This window comes from Pelodiscus sinensis, chromosome 1 (genome assembly GCF_052426305.1).
Source record: "Pelodiscus sinensis isolate ZL-2025 chromosome 1, ASM5242630v1, whole genome shotgun sequence".
Lineage (NCBI taxonomy): Eukaryota > Metazoa > Chordata > Testudines > Trionychidae > Pelodiscus > Pelodiscus sinensis.
Genome location: NC_143052.1, coordinates 353,722,538 through 353,743,487, shown reverse-complemented (window position 1 = coordinate 353,743,487; position 20,950 = coordinate 353,722,538). Strand labels below are relative to the sequence as shown.

Here is a 20,950-nt window from a genome sequence, read left to right as displayed (position 1 = left end):
GCCCCCTCGCACACGGCTGCCCCCCTCGCATGCACTAGTCCTCTCACACTTGGCTGCCCCCCTCACACCCACCTGCCCCCGCACACATGGCTCCCCCCGGCACACGGCTGCCATTGGCTTTTGGGGGGCAGGGCCACAGCCCATTCACCCGGGAGCTGGGAGCGCAGGTGGCAGCTCCCAGGGGCTCTGCGGCTGTAGCCCCCCCAGACAGAAGAGGGCGGGTGCTGTGACGGGGTGCACCCCGCGCTGGGCCCACAGGGGGGTTACCCCGGTTATGTGGGGCAGCGAGCCCCCCCCAGCCCTGCGGACAGGCTCCAGCTGGAGGCAACTATAAAGGGTGGTGGGGCAGCTCAGGGGGGGCTGGCAGCTGCCAGGGCCGAGGGGCTGCTGGGGTGCCGAGGAAGGGCTCTCTGGTTGGTGGGGCAGGAGGGGTGACTCAGAGGGAAAAGCTGCGACCGGACTGACTCCCGGGGGGCGGCTGGAGGAGTCCCCGGGCTGGGGGAAGGTGGCAGAGAAGGCGGCTGTGGTGAGTCCGGTAGGACACAGCCCAGGGCAGGGAATTCCCCCCAGAGCTCGGCCTGTGTCGGGCGGGTTCCCCACTGGGCTAATGGTGCCCCCCACCCCACCCCCTTGCTGACACGGCCCTGGGCTGGGACCCGATGGAGAGAGCGGGCCTGGGTCCCCTTCCCACCCTCATGAACCCCCAAGGGGGTGCTACAGCCATTCCCATGGACAATGGCCACTGGGCCCCGCTGCCCTGAGCGGAGGGAGGGGTGTGACTGACTCCGGCCACTAGGCCCCGCTGCCCTGAGCGGAGGGAGGGGTGTGACTGACTCCGGCCACTGGGCCCCGCTGCCCTGAGCGGAGGGAGGGGTGTGACTGACTCCGGCCACTGGGCCCCGCTGCCCTGAGCGGAGGGAGGGGTGTGACTGACTCCGGCCACTAGGTCCTGCTGCCCTGAGGGGAGGTGTTGGGGGAGGGGTGCCAGGGTTTTGTCCACCATTTTGATTTTCCTTTGCGGGGGCGGTGGCAGCCTCCCCGTCCCCATCCCAGGCCTGGCAGGGGCAGGAGAGGGGAAAGGTGGGGAAGTGGGGTTCACTCACACACACCACACAACATACACAGACCACCTCACGTACCACACACACTCCACACCATACACCACCCATACACCCCACACACATTCACACACCACACATACACACCACATCTCCCCACACCTCATACACATACCACACACACTCTCAAACACACCTCCACATCCCACACCCCCAAACCACACCCACGCAGAACAAATCCAACACACACTCACACCGCCCACACACACACAAACCTACACATCACACCCACTCGCACCCCATATGCCCCCCAAACCACATACATCACACACACCATACACACACACACACACCACACTCACACTACAAACACATACACCATACACCCCCCCACACACACACCATACAAACACACACCATAATCATACCAGATATACACACATACTACATGCACCATACACACCCCCACATCCCATACATACATACACCCCACACACATACCGCACACACACCCCACAAACACGTCCATCATTCACCTTCCTGTTTGCATCCTGCGTACAGGATGACGAGTCAAGGAGAGCAGACCTGAGGGAAGATGAGAGAAAAACTTGCCTGAGCCCTACGATACCAACCGGCTTCCTTGGTTTCCCTTTTCCCAGTCTTGAGACATCTGCCGACCGGGTCTCCGAACACGGAGAACATGGCACCATGATCCCCTCTTACTTGTAGTGCCCGAGTTCAGTTCCCTGTGTGTTAGTTCTGGTGTCACGCCCCTGTTTCGCTGTGTCAACCGGATTTGGTGCTTTGTTCTTCAGTCCCTATTTGTGAAGTTCAGGGTTGTATTCAATAAAGTTGCCATTGTACCAGCCACCCTGTGTCATACGGAACTGGCAACCGGTGACAGAGATACGGGGCAGGTGGAGTGCCTGAGGAGATCAAATCCCTGCCTAACAAAGGGAGGGGTTTCAGGGAGTAGCCGAGTTTGTCTTACAGAAAACAACAACAAATGGTCTGGTAGCACTTTATAGACGAACCAAACATGTAGACGGGATCATGAGCTCTTCAGATGGACGGAGTGATGAGTTTAGGATGTGCAGACCCAAAACCGAAAGCTAAAGGGAGGGATGTCAGTGACTGCAGCTATTAGGCCCCCATGCCTTCAGATGAAGGAGAGGTGTTACTGACTCTGGCCACTAGGCCTCACTGCTCTGAGAGGAGGGAGGGGTGTTGTTGACTCTAGCCACTGGACCCCACTGCCCTGAGGGAAGGGGAGGGGTGTTACTGACTCTGGGGCTACTGTGCGGGATGGGGGGATGTTAATAGACTGCCCACCCTCTCTCCTAGGGACAAGAGGTAGTTATTGGCCCTGGGCCATAGGAACCAACACACACGTGGGGCTGAGCCCCCTTTGCCAGGCCTCAGGGGGCTAACACCCTGGCCCTGCGGGGGGCGGGCCTGCCCACTCCATGACAGCGCTCAGCCCCATCAGCAGCCCTGGGGCAGGAGGCCCTGGGGGGGAAGGAGTGGGGGCAGGCAGAGGTGGGGGAGGGGCGGAGCAGGGGGGAAGAGGTGGGAGGGATTGGAGGTTGGGAGAAGGGGGTGGCTCCTGGGGCAGGCTGAGGGGCAGGAGGAGCCGGGACTGGGGGCAGGTTTGGGAGAAAGGGCCCAGGCACAATCCCTGCAGCCTGTTCTTCCTGAATTCCCTGGTTGGAGCTGAAATACCCCCGGCGAGCGGCTTGGCGTGAACCCCAGCAGCAGGGGGAGGGGTCTCATCTTTTTGGCTCAAAAAAATCCCCAAACCCTTGCCACGCCCACGCCATGCCCCTACCCTGAGACCCCGCCCCTGCCCTTCCCGTGTGCCCTATCCCCCCATACTTCTCTCCCCCATATCACTTACCCTCCCCCCACCCCGCCACTGCCTGGCTGATTGTCACAGGGCAGGGGCTGGCTCCGGGCACTGGGGAGGGCCAGGGATGAGGGATTTGTGTTGGGGTGCAGGCTCTGGGCTGGGGCTGCAGGTTCGGGGGTGGGAGGGCTCTGGCTGAGGCAGGTTTGGGCTGTAGGGGCCCAAGAACCCTTATGCCTCCAAAAGGCAGGTATTCAGGATCTTGAGCAAAAGGGGTTTTGCCCCGTCTACACTGCTTTTTCTGTGTGCAAAAACCTCGTCTGCAAAACAGATGGGAAGAGATGACGCAAATGAGAGCATGAGAAATGCTAATAAGCAACGCTCGACGAATCACGGCTCTTCCGGGTTACAATCTATTCGCCACGGGCGAGTAGATTGTATAATTTGTCGAGCCCTGCTAATGAGCGCTTCACTCGCATTGCCTCTGCCGACAAATTCCTGCCGTGCTGACATAGCTCAGTGTCTCTGTGAGTTCATTCCAGTGATTCTGAAACTGAGGGTATGTCTACACTACAAAGTTAGTTCGAACTAACGGACGTTAGTTCGAACTAACTTTAATAGGTGCTACACTAGCGCTCCGCTAGTTCGAATTTGAATCGAACTTGCGGAGCGCTTAGTTCGAACTAGGTAAACCTCATTTTACGAGGACTAAGCCTAGTTCGAACTAGCTAGTTCGAACTAAGGGCTGTGTAGCCCTTTAGTTCGAACTAGTGGGAGGCTAGCCCTCCCCAGCTTTCCCTGGTGGCCACTCTGGCCAACACCAGGGAAACTCTATGCCCCCCTCCCGGCCCCGGACCCCTTAAAGGGGCACGGGCTGGCTACGGTGCCCGTGCCAGGTGCAAGCCTGCCAGCACCCAGCTAGCAGACCCTGCACCTGGCACGGCACAGAGCCACCCACCCGATGCCCCCCAGCCCACCCCCTCTTCCCGGGACCAGTCTGGCGGCTCCCGGGAGTTTGCCCTGGACCGCAAGAGGCGGGCACCTTCCTGGGCTAGTGCGGACATCGTGGACCTCGTCCACGATCTCCGCACTAGGCACAGGAAAGTGGCCGTCTAGGGCAGGAGAGCTGCCAGCCTGGCCACCCAGGACCAGGTGTGCATGAAAATCAAGGGGGTCCACTGAGACCCCCGACACTGAGCCCTGAGCTTACAATGGCCGTCCTGGGTCAGACCAAAGGTCCATCTAGCCCAGTAGCCTGTCTGCCAACAGCGGCCAACCCTAGGGACCCTGGAGGGGATGGACCGAAGACAATGACCAAGCCATTTGTCTCGTGCCATCCCTCTCCAGCCTTCCACAAACTTTGGGCAGGGACACCACTCCTACCCTCTGGCTAATAGGACTCCATGGACCCAACCTCCATCACTTTATCTCACTTCCCTTTAAACTCTGTTCTAGTTCTAGCCTTCACAGCCTCCTGCAGCAAGGAGTTCCACAGGTTGACTCTTTGCTTTGTCAAGAAGAACAACTTTCTCTTACTAGTTTGAAGCCTGCTACCCATTCCTTTCCTTTGGTGTCCTCTAGTCCTTCTTTATGGGAACTCAGGAAGAACTTTTCTGAATGCACCCTCTCCACCCAACCCCTGCTTTTAGAGACCTCTATCCTGTCCCCCTCCGTCTCCTCTTTTCTAAGTTGAACAGTCCCAGTCTCTGTAGCCTCTCTTCATCTGGGACCTGTTCCCAACCCCTGATCATGTTAGTTGCCCTCCCCTCTCCCAGCCTTTCTCTTCCCCTCTCCCACCTCCTTTTCCCAGTCTCCCCCAGTTTTTTTTCAATAAAGACAGAGTCAATGTTGGAAGAAACATTATCTTTATTTTGTACATCAATAAGAAGGGGGGCTAGGGAAGGGTAAGTGGAAGGAGGTGAGGGAGGAATGGGGTACGAGCCCCCGATGGGGAGGACTGGGCTGGCTCTGCGGGCTTCTGGGGGTGGAAGTTCTCCTGCAGCCCCCCAATTACTCCCTCTCCCCAGATGGTAGCCTGCGGCAAGTGCAGCCGGGCTGATGGCCGAGTGGTGTGATGTGCCCAGTGTGGGCACTCAGGGCACTCCAAGCCAGAACTTCTTTGCAAGCGGGGCACCCCTTAGAACTGTGTGTCCGGGGTGGGGGTCGGGACCCTTTAAGCGCAGCCCTCGGCTAGCCTGAGACAGTATCTCCATGCTCTAAGTCCTCCTTTTATGCCCTGCCGGCACTGCTTCCGGCCATCCTTAAGCCCTGTTCAGAGTCCACTCAATGTGGACTTACTAGTTCGAACTAGCAAAACGCTAGTTCGAACTAGTTTTTAGTTCTAGATGCGTTAGTTCGAACTAGCTTAGTTCGAATTAACTAATTCGAACTAAGTTAGTTCGAACTAGCGCTGTAGTGTAGACGTACCCTGAGCTATTTCTGTGAAATTAGAGGGACCATTTGTGTTTGCTGATCTATTGCTGTGTGATCTCAGGGGGGCGCGTGGGGGCTGCCGGCTCCCCGCAAAGAAAAGCCTGGGCGTTTGGGCTTGCGAGGGCGAAGCCGTCAGGACGATCACTGATGTAAACACACAAATCCCCTGATCCCAGCCTGCCCCTGCCCACGGCTGAGCTGGAAACTGCTCCGTGCCCAGGGCTCTCTGCTGGCTCCGACCCCGCTGGGACTCCCAGGCAGGCAGGATAAATGTCCCTGCCTCCGAGCCCCGGCCAGTGCGTTTCCTGCCCCTGCAGCTCCCCACCTGGATCCCAGGCAGAGACTCCTCATCCCTGGCTGGGGCAGGCGCCCAGTGAGTGTTAGGGCGGGGGGAGGCCTGCACGGCTGCTCCCCTGCTGAGAAAGTTGCCGTCGCTTGTCATCAGTGGGACCTGAGCTCGCCAAGGACCCATGACTCCACTACGAAATGCGAATGAACGTCCGGGACACAGACACGGGGGCAGGGCTGGAGGTGGCAGAGAGGGCGGGTGCTTGGACAGACGGGCAGGGACAGACGGACGCTCTGTAGTTACTCTGTGCAGGGAGGGAAGGTGCAATTCTCATGGAGCAGGCGACATTTCCGCTCCCAAACCCTGCGTCAGGGCTGCTGGGAGCTGGGCCGGCCTGGGGGGGCTGGGGAAAGGCTGCCCGGGATCACACAGTGGGGCTGTCTGGGTGCCGTGTCCCACTGACCCCGGGGCACACGCTGGCCCCAGACAGTCTCCCAGCTTGGCAGCCACAGCTCCGGCATTTCCCTCCCTGCGCCAGGGCAGACAGTGAACCCCAGAGAGCAAAGGGCCCAATGGGTGCCGGGAGGGAGGGTGCCCTGGGCAGTCCCGGACAGGAGGGAGAGGGGACGGGTGTGTCTGTCTCTTTCCTGTGTGGTGTTCTCAGAGCCGGCCTGAGGCATTCTGGCTCCCCGGGCACGGGCGTGCGGCGACGTTCCTGGGCGCACGGCACATGTGCGGTCCCGCCCGTGGGGAGCGGACCCGCCCCCAGGACGCACAGTGTATGTGCAGCCCGGCTCCGCCTGCTGGCATGCAGCCCGAGACCCGCAAGCACGTCCCAGTCCGGCCCAGCTGTCGCTGCTGACTTGCCCGCAGAGCCGTGTAGGGCGTCGTGACCGTGGGGGGGAAGGTGTCAGCCGACGGTCAGGGCAGTGAGTCCCTTATGACCGGCTGAAGTTCTTTTAAATTGTGCTTGGTTCTGTTACAGCAACTGAAGGAGTCAGGTTAAAGCTTGAAGAGTTACTATTTTATTGTTACAGGGTAAACTTAGTTGTTAAATGCTACTGCTGTGTTACAGATGACACAGCCACTACAAAGGACAGGACAGAAATTACACTAAGAAGTCACTTACAGGTACCATGAAACCCTTTTGGTTCTCTGAGCTCTTATTAAATGCATGCAAAATAGACACCTAGCAGGTATATATTCTCACCCCTGCGTTCCAGACTTGGCGTGGCCAGCGTCTTTCTCTCAATCCCTCGGGAAGACGTAGGGCGAGGTTGGGCGTCCCACGGACCTCGGGAGACAATCAATACCTGCCAGCAGGTGTAGATGATTGGAGCTCAAATGGGGTGGGCTACTAAACCCTCTTTATACCCCTTGGGATACATAGGCTTCTTCCTGGTCTCAAGTGGCCAATTAGGAAAAATGGCTTTGAATGCCAAGTTTCCCACGAAGGGTGCAAAGCATAATTTACACCTGGGAAAATGCAGACAATGGGCACCTCTGGTATGTGATGGGCGAAGATTCCTCTCCTAGGACAGTGCAGGCGTGTCAATTACTGGTACTAGCCATCAGGGCGACGGGAGGCCCCGGGCTGTCAGCTAGCCTATTTACTGTCTGGTTTCTGTGTATGGTAGAGTCAGGGACAGGCACCACACCTGCATTCCCAGGGCATCAAAGGCTGACTGCCTTTCTCTTGCTCTCTGGGGTGGGGGAAACAAGATGGGGTTCATGTCTGGCTACAGAAGGGCGTTGCTGGCCGGTGCCGCGGAGATGTGGGCGGGTCAGCGCTGCGGGAGCCGGGCACGCGGCACCTGATGGCATCAGTAAGGGACGCTGCGTGCCCCTTACAGCTGCCATCAGGCGCCCCCCATCGGTTGGCGCCCTGGGCAGCTGCCCGGCTCACCCATGCCTCCGTCCGGCCCTGGGTGTGCTGAGACCCAGTCCCACTCCAGGCACAGCCCATGTTCTTCACACAGCCAAGCCCGGAACTTGCTTTGAAGTGAGGATAAGATGCAGCTGCCTGGCACATTGGGTGCTCCTAGCTCCTACCACTTGAGAGCAGTACTCCAACGGACAGACAGACGGACACACAGAGACAGACAGGCCGACACTCTCACACACGGGGTGGAATGGCATAATAATTTATTAATGAAAGCCGACAATTAGAACTTGCCGCAGGCCCCTCTGCCGAGCGATGCCCAGTTCCCGCTGGGGAGAGGCTGAATTTCATTTGCCACGATGGCCCTTGGGCTGGGCACAGGATTAGCAGGATGGATCCCACTCTGCCGGCCATGCAGCGCTGCAGGAGGCTCCAGGGGCGCTGGATGTGGCACGGGCTCAAAGGCTGGGTGAACAGGAGCCCTTCAGCACAGAGCTGGGGCCAAACGCGCTCGGGTGGCTCTATGGCCGGGGACTGTCCGTAGGTGCAGGGAGATTCTATCCCCGCCGGGTCTGGGGCCAGGCCGGCCACCGCTGGGATCCTGGGCCCCGTCCTGTGTCCCCAGGCTCCGAATCCATTAGTGCCCCTTTCTGCACTGAGGCACCTCTGAGTGGTCGCTGTGTTCGTGGGCTCTGCAGGCCCTCTGGGGGGTTCAGAGTCTCTCAGTGGCAAAGCAGAGAGCAGGGCCACACCTGGGGCAATAAATCACCATGGAGCTTGAGTAGCTGAACTGTCCCTTGTTGTTTCAAGGTGTGTCCCGGAGCTGAGGGAGGCCGGCTACACCGGCTGGGCTCTCTGAGACTCTCTGCCCGGCCCTGCCTGCTCTGTGGCTGGTTTGTCGAGTGGTCACCTCTGAGCTCTGAGCTCCTGACAGGTCCCTGTATCCGGCTCCAGCTCTGCCCTGCCCAGCTCTGAGTGCAGCTCTCACCGGGGGCGCAGGGTGTGAGTGGGAAGTGAGAAGTGAGTGTAAAGGGGCGGGAGCCCAGCAGGCACAGACCTTGTCTCTGCTTCCAGCCGGGCCCGGCGCCCAAGCGGAGCCCTCAGCGCCCCATGGCCACGCCCAACAGCACAACGTTCAGTCACCTCAGCTTCGTCCTGGTCGGCATCCCGGGCCTGGAGCCCTGGCACCCCTGGATCTCCATCCCCTTCGCGCTGATGTACACGGTGGCTGTTCTGGGGAACTGTGGTCTCCTCCTGCTCATCGCCACCCAGCGCAGGCTGCACGAGCCCATGTTCATTTTCCTCTCCATGCTGGCGGTGGCCGACTTGCTGTTATCCACCACCACAGTGCCCAACACGCTGGCCATCTTCTGGTTTGGACCCAAGGACATTTCCTTCAGTTCCTGCCTCACCCAGGTGTTCTTTGTGCACTTTGTGGGTGCCGTCGAGTCAGGCATCCTGCTGGCCATGGGGTTCGATCGGTACGTCGCCGTCTGCGACCCCCTGAGGTACACGACTGTCCTCACCAATGAGAAGATCGGGAAAATAGCCACGGCCATTGTCATCAGAAGCTTTTGTGTAATTGTCCCCATTGTCTTTCTCCTCAAACGGCTGCCCTTCTGCGCCAGCAACGTCATCCCCCACTCCTACTGTGAGCATATTGGAGTGGCCAGGCTGGCGTGTGCGGACATAACCCCAAATATCTGGTATGGCCTCGCAGTGCCTTTCTCAACCATTATACTAGACATTGCGTTTATTGCTGTTTCTTATGTGCTGATCCTCAGGGCTGTCTTCAAGCTGCCCACCAAAGACGCCCAGCGCAAAACTCTCGGCACCTGCGGCTCCCACGTCTGTATCATCCTCTTATTTTACACCCCAGCCTTTTTCAGTTTCCTAACCCACCGCTTTGGTCATAACATCCCACGACACATCCACATTCTGCTGGCCAATGTCTACGTGCTCGTCCCCCCCATGCTAAACCCCGTTGTTTACGGGGTGAAAACCAAGCAGCTGCGGGAACAAGTGAGCTATGTGTTGTCTCGGAAGGGGAAATGGTGCTGAGTCAGGAGCCATGTGACTTACCAGCAGGCTTCTTCCACATTGCAAGGAGAGGGCCCCTGGGCACCGAGATATGGACGTTACCACTCTAACTCCCTGTTGCAAAACTGATTTTTTCTGCTTCTTGGAAATGTTGTTACCTGTTTAGGTCCATGAATCTACTAGGGCCCTTGTTGAGAAGAGAAGGCTGGAGGGGAATGGGGGAGTGGCTGATAAACATCTCCAGTTAGGTTCTTGCTAACAGGATGTTGATCTGTGGAACTCTTTGCAGAGAATGCTGTGAAAACCAAGAATATAACACGGTTGAAGAAGGATCTCGATAGATTCACGGAGGGTGGGTCCATCAGTGGCCAAATAGCCGGGGTCACCAGAGTACCAGACACCACAACACCAATTCTGGGGTGTTCTTTGAAACAACAAACTCCCCTCCTCTGTCACATTAAACCAGTAACTTCCAGGCACTGAGTGCCCCACCTATGCAACACCCCCCTTTGAACCTCCAAAACCCACCACTCCCTCACAGGGCTCTGAGCCCCTCCCGTTCCAGGGATACCCAGGCCAGCGGTATAAACATCCCCGTGTTTCCCCCCGCTCAATGGGAACAGGGCGAATCCCTGACCCAACGGCACCCAGAGAAGTAGCATCTTCGGTGCCTCGAACCTGATTTGCTCAACCTTTGAATACTTTATTTTGTGTTGCCTTTGTAGCCCGTCTCATGCTTGGATACATTCGCATTCACCATTAACACTGTGCATTTGCAGACAAGGAGCAGGAAGACTGTATCAGTCCCTGCCAGATGTAACCAAATTAAAAAACAAACAGTTTCCTCAACTCTTCTGTCACGTTATGGAATTTTAAGGGGAGCAGATAGATCTCAGCACCCCCTGGGAGGGGGGGTATTTGCCCCCAAGTCTGTACGAAGGGGGCCTTGTGAGGTGTCAACTGAAAGCTTATGTTCTACTGATTCTAGGTATGCTTCTCATGTACTTGCGGGATATCAGTATGTGGAGTTATGAATATAGTCTCTGTGCTTATACTGGGAATGTTCTCTGAGACAGAGCAATGAGCCAGGAATGTCCAGTGAATGACTACACTAATTAGCACAGTTCCAAAGACAATGGGTCTCAGGGTAGCCCAATACACACCCGAGGGATGTGTCTGGAATCTGCAAACCAGCCGATATCATGGCTGCTGGTATGAGACACAGAGATAGTCACTTGACCATGTGACCCGCTCTGGCTTGGAAGGTACCAGGGATGGATGGACAGTGCCATGAGGCAGACTCCATCTTGTCTTCAATCTTGCTACTGATCCCAGATTCAGTTTGTGAGGGACAGAGAGCCGGGAAGGATTGCTGACCCGTCCTCACATCGGATGTGCACCAGAGACTTCTAAGCTAGCAGTTTGTAACATCTCTGCTAGGCGCCTGCATCCAGAACTGGGTGACTGGAGCATGTGATGGATTCTCCTGAACAACCTCACTCTCAAACTTTTTTTTTTATTAACAAACCTTTAGAGTTTCGATGCTAAAGGATGGGCCCAGCGTGATCTTGTGGGTACGATCCAAAGTGTAAATCGCCCAGGAGCTGTGGCTGGTACTTTAGGACCGGGAGAACCCGCTCGGGGTAGGAGAGGTTGGGTTCTATAACCCCTCACCCGTGCGTAAGGCCCAGGGCTGATTGTGGTGCAAGGAGAGCTGGATTGGCCGAGGGGTTTCGTTCGTGAGGCTTCCTGCTGGCCGGATTGGCAGCTGAAGCGCTCGGTGGGACTGGTGTGTGGCCTGTTCGGGAAGGTCTCCAGTCAGGGGCTGTAAGTAGACCTGGTTTTGAGCAATTTGCCCTGAGCGGACGCCCTTGGCTGTGCCAGACCCGGCCCGGTCCGTCACAGCTTCCAGAAACTATTTCAGTTATAGAAGGAATGAAATGCCCCACCACACACACAGAAGTGCACCTAGCATGGGGTGGGCTGGTGGGAGAGTGTTGTAGACTGGCCCAAGGTACCCACGTTTCCCTGGGGTGACCCTCCTGCACCCCTTTGTCCTCACCCTGAGGTCCCAGCCACTGGACGGGGCAGCCTGGAGCCCAGCTAGGTGGCCCAGGCAGTTGTGGGGTCCACATAGACGCTCCACATGCCTGTGGGGTAGAGAGTGAAAGCAGCCCCCAGCCTGTGTTGGCCTCCCAGCCTGCTCTCAGGGGGTGGGTGGGAAGATGGAGGAAATGGAACTCTGCGCCCGCTCACCCCAGCTCCCTGCGTGGCTCTCCCAGAACTCGCTGGGGAGTGAGGGGGGATTTGAGAGCAGCCTTCCATTACCCGCAGGGGGTTTCAGAGAGGCTGGAGAGAGGCTGTTCTCAGAGGTGACCGATGGAAGATCAAGGAGCAATGGTCTGAAGTAGCTGGGATATTAGGACAAACTATTTCCGAAGGCGGGTGGGGAAGCGCTGGGCTGGGTTCCCGAGGGAGGGGGTGGAATCTCCATCCCTAGAGGTTTTTACGTCCCGGCTGGACAAAGCCCTGGGCTGGGCTGACTCAGCTGGGATCGGGCCTGTGTTTAGCAGGGGGGTTGCACTCGATGGCTCCCGAAGTCTCTTCCAGAATTCTGTAACTTGGGTCGGCAGTTTAAGTCTCTCACCGGCTGTAGCAACCTCACTGCCGGCCCCACACTCCAGTGTCCCTGTTAGTCCATTCCAGTGATTGGAACATAAGTATTTCTGTGAAATTAGAGGGACCGTTTGTGTTTGCTGATCTATTGCTGTGTGATCCCGGGGGGGCGCGTGGGGGCTTCCGGCTCCCCGCACAGAAAAGCAGCCTGGGCGTTTGGGCTTGCGAGGGCGAAGCCGTTAGGACTATCACTGATGTAAACACACAAATCCCCTGACCCCAGCCTGCCCCTGCCTGTGGCTGAGCTGGAAACTGCTCTGTGCCCAGGGCTCCCTGCTGGCTCCGACCCCGCTGGGACTCCCAGGCAGGCAGGATAAATGTCCCTGCCTCCGAGCCCCGGCCAGTGCGGTTCCTGCCCCTGCAGCTCCCCACCTGGGTCCCAGGCAGAGACTCCTCATCCCTGGCTGGGGCAGGAGCCCGGTGAGTGTTTGGGGGAAGGGGCCTCCCGCACGGCTGCCCCCCTGCTGAGAAAGTTGTCCTCGCGTGTCATCAGTGGGACCTGAGCTAGCCAAGGACCCAGTCCAGGGGAACCCCCCAGACCCTCTGGTGTCCCTGGGAGCGGGGGCAGGTCGGGGGGAGCTGGATGGCGCCCGCAGGGGAAGGAAAGGCAGGGGAAGCACAGAGCGGGCTGCCAGGGGCACAGGCTAAAAGCAGTGAGCCTGGGATTGGCACCAAGATATTCCCTGATCCTGTCCCATGGGCTGGCGTCTCCCTGGCTCTGATCCTGCAGGGATAAACCCACTGGGCTGAGGCTGGACCCTGCTCAGCTCTGCTCAGGGTTCTCACCACGGATCCTTCCTCTCCCGGCCAGAAGGGGAGACAAGTCTGCGTTTCCCTGCCCGAGAGCCCAGCAGAGCCGGGCAGAGGCACCAGCATTTCCTACCCTGAGCCCCCAGTAACTCCGATACAAAATGCGAATGAACGTCCGGGACACAGACACAGGGGCAGGGCTGGAGGGGGCAGAGAGGGCGGGTGCATGGACAGACGGGCAGGGACAGACGGACGCTCTGTAGTTACTCTGTGCAGGGAGGGAAGGTGCAATTCTCATGGAGCAGCCGACGTCTCCGTTCTCAAACCCTGCGTCAGGGCTGCCGGGGGCTGGGCTGACCCGGGGGGCCTGGGGAAAGGCTGCCCAGGGACACACAGTGGGGCTGTCTGGGTGCCGTGTCCCATGGATCCCGGAGCACACGCTGGCCCCACAGAGTCTCCAAACTTGGCAGCCACAGCTCAGATGTTCCCCTCCCTGCGCCAGGGCAGCAGGTGAGCCCCAGAGAGCAAAGGGCCTAATGGGTCCTGGGAGGAGGAGACTCTGGACAGTCCCAGACAGAGGGGAGAGGGGACGGCGGAGGGGGGGGTGTCTCTTTCCTGTGCGGCGTGCTGAGACCCAGCCCCATTCCAGGCTCAGCCCATGGTCTAGGCACAGCCAAGCTCTGACCTTGCTTTGAAGTGAGCATAGGAAGTATCTGCCTAGCACATTGGGTGCTCCTAGGTCTGACCTCTTGAGAGCAGTACTCCAACGGACAGACAGACGGACACACAGAGACAGACAGGCCGACACTCTCACACATAGGGTGGAATCGCATAATAATTTACTCATGAAAGCCAATGCTTAGAACGTGCCCCAGGCCCCTCTGCCGAGAGATGGCCAGTTCCCGGAGGAGAGAGGCTGAATTTCATTTGCCGCGATGCCCATGGGCTGGGTGCAGGATTAGCAAGATGGATCCCCCCTGCCGGCCAAGCAGTGCTGCAGGAGGCTGCAGGGTCACTGGACGTGACCAGGACTCAGCGGTTAGGTGAACAGGAGCCCCTAGCACAGAGCTGGAGCCAAACGCGCTCGGGTGGCTCTATGGCCGGGGACTGTCCGTAGGTGCAGGGAGATTCTATCCCCGCCGTGTCTGGGGCTGGTCCAGCCACCGCTGGGATCCTGGGCCCAGACCTGTGTCCCCAGGCTCCGAATCCATTAGTGCCCCTTTCTGCACCGAGGCACCTCTGAGTGGCCGCTGTGTTCGTGGACTCTGCAGCTCCCCGGGGGTTCAGAGTCTCTCAGTGGCAAAGCAGAGAGCAGGGCTACAGATGGGACAGTAAATACTCATAGAGCTCAAGTAACTGAACGTTCCCTTGTTGTTTCCGGGTGTGTCCCAGAGATGAGGGAGGCCGGCTACACGGGCTGGGCTCTCTGAGACTCTCCGCCCGGCCCTGCCTGCTCTGTGGCTGGTTTGTCGAGTGGTCACCACTGAGCTCTGAGCTCCTGACAGGTCCCTGTCACCAGCTCCGGCTCTGCCCTACCCAGCTCTGAGTGCGGCTCTTAGCCAGGGGCGCAGGGTGTGAGCGGGAAGTGAGAAGTGAGTGTGAGGCGGCGAGAGCCCAGGAAGCACTGACCTGGTCTCTGCTTCCATCCAGGCCCGGCGCCCAAGCGGAGCCCTCAGCGCCCCATGGCCGCGCCCAACAGCACAACGTTCAGTCACCTCAGCTTCGTCCTGGTCGGCATCCCGGGCCTGGAGCCCTGGCACCCCTGGATCTCCATCCCCTTCGCGCTGATGTACACGGCGGCTGTTCTGGGGAACTGTGGTCTCCTCCTGCTCATCGCCACCCAGCGCAGGCTGCACGAGCCCATGTTCATTTTCCTCTCCATGCTGGCGGTGGCCGACGTACTGTTATCCACCTGCACCGTGCCCAACACGCTGGCCATCTTCTGGTATGGACCCAAGGCCATTTCCTTCAGTGCCTGCATCACCCAGGTGTTCTTTGTGCACTTTGCAAGTGTTGTTGAGTCCGGTGTCCTGCTGGCCATGGGGTTCGATCGGTACGTCGCCGTCTGCGACCCCCTGAAATACACAACTGTCCTCACCAATGAGAAGATCGGGAAAATAGCCACGGCCATTGTCATCAGAAGCTTTTGTGTAATTGTCCCCGTGGTTTTTCTCCTCAAACGGCTGCCCTTCTGCGCCAGCAACGTCATCCCGCACTCCTACTGTGAGCACATGGGGGTGGCCAGGCTGGCCTGTGCAGACATAACCCCAAATATCTGGTATGGCCTTGCAGTGCCTTTGTTAACCATTATACTAGACGTTGTGTTTATCGCTGTGTCTTATGTGCTGATCCACAGGGCTGTCTTCAAGCTGCCCACCAAAGACGCCCAGCGCAAAACTCTCGGCACCTGCGGCTCCCACGTCTGTATCATCCTCTTATTTTACACCCCAGCCTTTTTCAGTGTCCTCACCCACCGCTTTGGCCAGAACATCCCACGACACATCCACATTCTGCTGGCCAATCTCTACATGCTCATCCCCCCCGTGCTAAACCCTGTTGTTTACGGGGTGAAAACCAAGCAGCTGCGGGAACAAGTGAGCTGTGTGTTGTCTCGGAAGGGGAAATGGTGCTGAGTCCGGAGCCATGTGACTTACCAGCAGGCTTCTTCCACATTGCAAGGAGAGGGCCCCTCGGCACCGAGATATGGACGTTAACACTTTAGCTCCCTGTTGCAAAACTGACTTTTTCTGCTTCTTGGAAATGTTGTTACCTGTTCAGGTCCATGAATCTACAAGGGCCCTTGTTGAGAAGAGAAGGCTGGAGGGGAATGGGGGAGTGGCTGATAAAAGTCTCCAGTTAGGTTCTTGCCAAGATCTGTTATCTTTGCAGAGAATGCTGTGAAACCAAGAATATAACACGGTTGAAGAAGGATCTCGATAGATTCACGGAGGGTGGGTCCATCAGTGGCCATTAGCCAGGTAGTGCAGGAATGGTGTCTCTAGGCTCTGTTTGCCGGAAGATGCGAATGGGTGACAGGGGATGGATCATTTGATCATCCCCTATCCTGTTCTTTCCCTCTGGGGTGCCTGACACTGGCCACTGTGTTACCAGATTTGCCCAGTACTCCGGGGTGTGCTCGTTGATTCGGGTTACTCTTGTGGGGCTGAGGGGACGTTATCAATTCTATCCGTGTGCTGCTTGTGCTTACTTGTGCTCTCCTATGGAGCTGAATTCTCCCTGCTGCCAATTCCCCCTCCCACTGGAGCTCTCCTGCAGGAACTAGGTTCCTCAGGACGGGGTTCTTGAAACCTTAGCAACACACACAGACACTCACCCCACTACCAGAGCACGTCTGAGAGGACTGGGGAATCAGCACTCACACGCTGACCCCTCATATGTTCCAGGACTCAGCAGGCTGGTGTCGGGGACTCGAACCCGGACGGCCTCGGTTCGTTGTCTGACGGCAAAGAGACAGCAAGATCCACTCACAAGCTCTTTATTGAATAGTGCACACTTACAATAGAGAGCAGCCCGTCTCCAAAGAGAACCAGCCCCGATTTCAGGAACAAGTAAGATTATATAGACAGTTCCGTCCTGTCATAAAACATTTGCCCAAGCATCTCAGCCCCCCTTAATTAGTTAGAAACTTCTAGTGTTCATGCGTATACTTCATGGCCTTAAGCAATTCATAATGCGTCAACAGCTGTCTTATCAGCCCAGAAGGCAAGTACCAAACAACAAGGAGACAGGGAGTTAAAACAAACAGAGGGCAGAGACAGGGAGTTAAAACATCGAGGAGACAGTTCATTAAGATCAGGGTGAGAACAGAAACAGGGAGGCTGTGTCTACACTGGCCACATAACCCGTAATAGCTATGGAAATGAGAGAAGTCAGAATAGGGAAATGCGCGGGGGATTTAAATATCCCCCGCGGGATTTAAATAAACATGGCCGCCGCTTTTTTCCGGCTTGGGGAAAAGCCGGAAAAGAGCAGCCAGACTCCGAAATAAAGCCCTATTCTGGAGGATCTCTTATTCCTACTTGCAAGCCAGAAAAAAGTGGCGGCCATGTTTATTTAAATCCTGCGGGGGATATTTAAATCCCCCGCGCATTTCCCTATTCTGACTTCTCTCATTTCCATAGCTATTACGGGTTATGTGGCCAGCGTAGACACATTCGGAGTTACCTTATCAGTTCTCAAACTAGCTGTTCCCATCACAGCAGGTTTAGGCACAGCCTTTCACTTATTTTACTTTTGCAACTTAAGCAAGTATGTAGGGAGGGCCCCTTGCTTGAACCATGTCTCTAGTTCTGTTCAGGGAGTACCCAGAAACCTTTGTTAATCTCCTTTCCTTTTTAATCTGGCTTGGCATACCTGCACTAGGCTCGCTTTTCTAGGGCCTAACACTGAGTTTGAGAGCAAGGCCACACTGCACCTTCATGACCGTTTGGACTCTGTGGGCTGGATTTAACAGCACTTTCAGCTCCCATCCTCATAAGCCCCCAGGTTCAGCACCTCCCTATCCCCACTCTCACACCACAGTGATGCACTGGTAAATCACATGATGAGCAAACCCCACAGGATTCTGGGCCCTACAAGGATCTTTAGCTTGGGTACAAAACGCATTGTTGCTGAGGAAGACTGAGTGGGAGAGAAAAAGGAAAAGAGAGAGAGACAGCCAGTTTAACAATGAAAGGTATTTATTTCTGGGTAGTGATATATTGGGAGCTTAACACAAAAAATAGTTACAATAGTAAATGTAAATTGAAGCTGATTATGAATGCTAGTGCTAGCAAACCATATAACAGTTTACATAGTGCAAGGTCAGGAAGCTATGCTTGTGGGAGCAGGGCGGAAGAGAGAGAAGGAGAGAGAGAGAGATCTCGCCACTTCTGGAGCTTGCGGATTCCCGGATGAGGATGGGAGCTGGGGCTTCCAGAGAGCTTTGAACACAGCCAAGGCCCCTCAGTCCAGTTGGCCTGGGCTCTCAGCCCTCACATCAGTCTCTCCTGCAGCCCGCTGAGTCCTGCCTGTTCCCAGTCCCCAGTCTCCCAGCAGAGCCTCCAATATCCCCAGCAACAGCCCCTCCTGAGTCCATTGTCTTCTCCCCAGGTAAGAGGGTTGCCTGGTCCCTCTCTTCTCTGCTTCTCCCCTCGCTGCAATCAGCTGGCTCGGTTGCCGACGTCCCTCTCTGCAGCCTATTCTCTGTCGTCTGGCCGGAACCGGCCGTGTGCTCTGAGCAGGGCCGGGGTCACCTGGGTCCCAGACACCACGGCGACAATTCTGGGATGTTCTCTGAGACAACAAACTCCCCTCCTTTGTCACATTAAACCAGTAACTTCCAGGCACTGAGCGTCCCCACCTATGCAACACCCCCCTTTGAACCTCCAAAACCCACCACTCCCTCACAGGGCTCTGAGCCCCTCCCGTCCAAGGGATGCCCAGGCCAGAAGTATAAACATCCTCGCGTCTCCGCCCCGCTCAATGGGAACAGGGCGAATCCCTGACCCAACGGCACCCAGGGAAGTAGCATCTTCGGTGCCTCGAACCTGATTTGCTCAACCTTTGAAAACTTTATTTTGTGTTGCCTTTGTAGCCCGTCTCATGCTTGGATGCATTCGCATTCACCATTAACACTGTGCATTTGCAAACAAGGAGCAGGAAGACTGTATCCATCCCTGCCAGGTGTAACCAAATTAAAAAACAGTTTCCTCAACTCTTCTGTCACATTATGGAATTGTAAGGGGAGCAGACAGACCTTGGAGGGGTATTTGCCCCCAAGTCTGTACGAAGGGGGCTGTGACGGCGCGTTGGGGGTTCCCCGTCTCCTGCACCCCGAAATGGCACAAACAGACTGCACCAGCCAGTGGAATTGAGGGTGGTTTATTGCTCCTCCAGCACAGCGCAGCACAGATGTAGTCTGGTCACAGGAACTGGGCTAGGATGCCTCAGGCCCCCTTGAGATGAGGGAGACTGGGTGTGACGGCGCGTTGGGGGTTCCCCGTCTCCTGCACCCCGAAATGGCACAAACAGACTGCATCAGCCAGTGGAATTGAGGGTGGTTTATTGCTCCTCCAGCACAGCGCAGCACAGATGTAATCTGGTCACAGGAACTGGGCTAGGATGCCTCAGGCCCCCTTGAGATGGGGGAGACTGGGCCCCTAAACTCCAGCTCCTTCTCCTAGGCTCTCCTCCATGCCCTCCGACAGCCAGCAACCAACTCCCTAACTTCCAGCCCTGCCCCCCAGCCAAGGCAGCATTCCACCTTCCTTTGTTCCTCTCCATGGGGGGTGTCTGGCCACTGGTTTGCATAGTGACTCATCCTGTTTTGCTGGGTCGTGGTACCCACGGCAGCCAGTGGGGGTTCCCCCAGAGCCAGCAGCATAGAAACCAGCCAGGTACCCTCACTACGTCACAGTTCTCCCCCCTCCGAGAGCGAACTGAGCAGGGTCACTCCGCTCGTGACCTAGGGAAGTTCGGGTCCTCTGCGTGGGAACCCGCCCTGGGGACATGGGTGCTCCCCTTGACTCGGGCCGGCCGTGGCGAGGCCCCACATGAATTGGCTTCCCTCTGTCCACTCGCCGCCCCGCTCCAGGGCGACTGGCACAGGCCTGTCCTCGGGGGTCACACCCACCCTTCCGCTGGCCTTGATCTCTGGCCAGGGTCTCTCGGGCTGGGGCCATGAGCCCAGCGAGCCTTCTCTGGACAGCCAGGGCGGCTTCCACCCCCGATGCTCCATCCAGGGAGGACTTCCCCTCCCATAACTCTCTCAGCAAGCCCAGAGGGTCCTCTATCTGGGGTAGAGACCCCCAAGCCGCTTTCCTCCTGTCTTGGGCCTTCCCGCCCCTCTGGCAGGAGTCACAGGACCGGCAGTACCGCTGCACGGCTGTAAAGATTCCCGGCCAATAGAAGTGCTGGAGCAGCTTCAGCCGGGTGCTCCGGATCCCCCGGTGGCCCCCAACGGGGACATCGTGGGCCAAATACAGCAGCTTGAGGCGATACTTTCGGGGGACGACCAGCTGCCGCTGGACCCCCCATGCCCTCACCTTCCTGGGGGGGAGCCACTCACGGAACAGGAGCCCACGCTCCCGCAGGAATCTCTCCTGGCCACCTCTCCCCCGGGGCTGAGCTGCATGGAGGCCAGCCTGGTCCCTCAGCCTCTGCAAGGAGGGGTCTGCCTGCACCTCAGCCTGGAATTCAGCTGCTGAGGCAGGGATCGGGACCTGTCCCCCACCTCTGCCTAGGTCCGGAGTCCCAGCCTGGCTGGACCCCGTGTCCACTGGGATGGGACCCTGAGGACGCTGCCAGGAGTCCTTCCCTGGACCCAGGTTGTCAGCCCCCCGCTGGCTCTGGCTCCCGGTAGTGACTAGAGCCCGCTGGGATTCATGGGGCCACTCCTCTAGGTCATTCCCCATCAGCACCTCAGTGGGCAAGTGCGGGTGCACCCCCACTTCCTTGAGGCCTTCCTTCGCCCCCCATTTCAGATGCACCCGGGCTACAGGCACCTTAAACGGGGACCCATCTATGCCCTTCAGGGTCAGCTGCGCGTGGGGTAGTATCCGCTCCGGGGCCACTATGTCGGATCGGGCCAGAGTCACCTCCGCCCCCGTGTCCCAGAAGCCCGTCACCTTCCTACCATCCACCTCCAGGGGTATGAGGCACTCGCTCCGCAGGGGCCGTCCTGCCCCCACCCGGTACACGGAGAAATCCGCCTCCTGAGAATCAGACCTCCCAGGGGAGGTGCACTGAGCATCCTTCCCCTCTCTCTGAGCTGAGGTTTGCCTGCCAGCCCCTGCCTCTGGGGCAGCCTGCCCTTCCTCCCGCCCCAGCCAGTTAACCCTGGAAAGTCCCCGGTCCTGGGACCTGGTGCACTGAGCCCTCTTGTGGCCTTTTTGCCCGCAGCGATGGCAAGTTAGGCTTTGGGCTGTCTCTGTCCAGGCCCTGGCTGGTTCTCTGGGGCGCAGACGACCTGTTCC

General features: G+C 57.7%; 2 protein-coding genes across 2 annotated transcripts; both read left to right on the top strand.

The window, feature by feature from the left end:
- The first annotated feature begins 8,559 nt into the window (after nt 1–8,559).
- Nucleotides 8,560–9,569, top strand: LOC142830190 (olfactory receptor 52B2-like). The gene has a single exon (XM_075933647.2). It carries the CDS (start codon nt 8,619–8,621, stop codon nt 9,567–9,569), a length of 951 nt encoding a protein of 316 aa, XP_075789762.2. The 5' UTR covers nt 8,560–8,618.
- A 5,087-nt stretch (nt 9,570–14,656) lies between these two features.
- LOC102460561 (olfactory receptor 52B2-like) lies at nt 14,657–15,607 on the top strand. The gene has a single exon (XM_006115520.3). It carries the CDS (start codon nt 14,657–14,659, stop codon nt 15,605–15,607), a length of 951 nt encoding a protein of 316 aa, XP_006115582.3.
- The last annotated feature ends 5,343 nt before the right edge of the window (nt 15,608–20,950 follow it).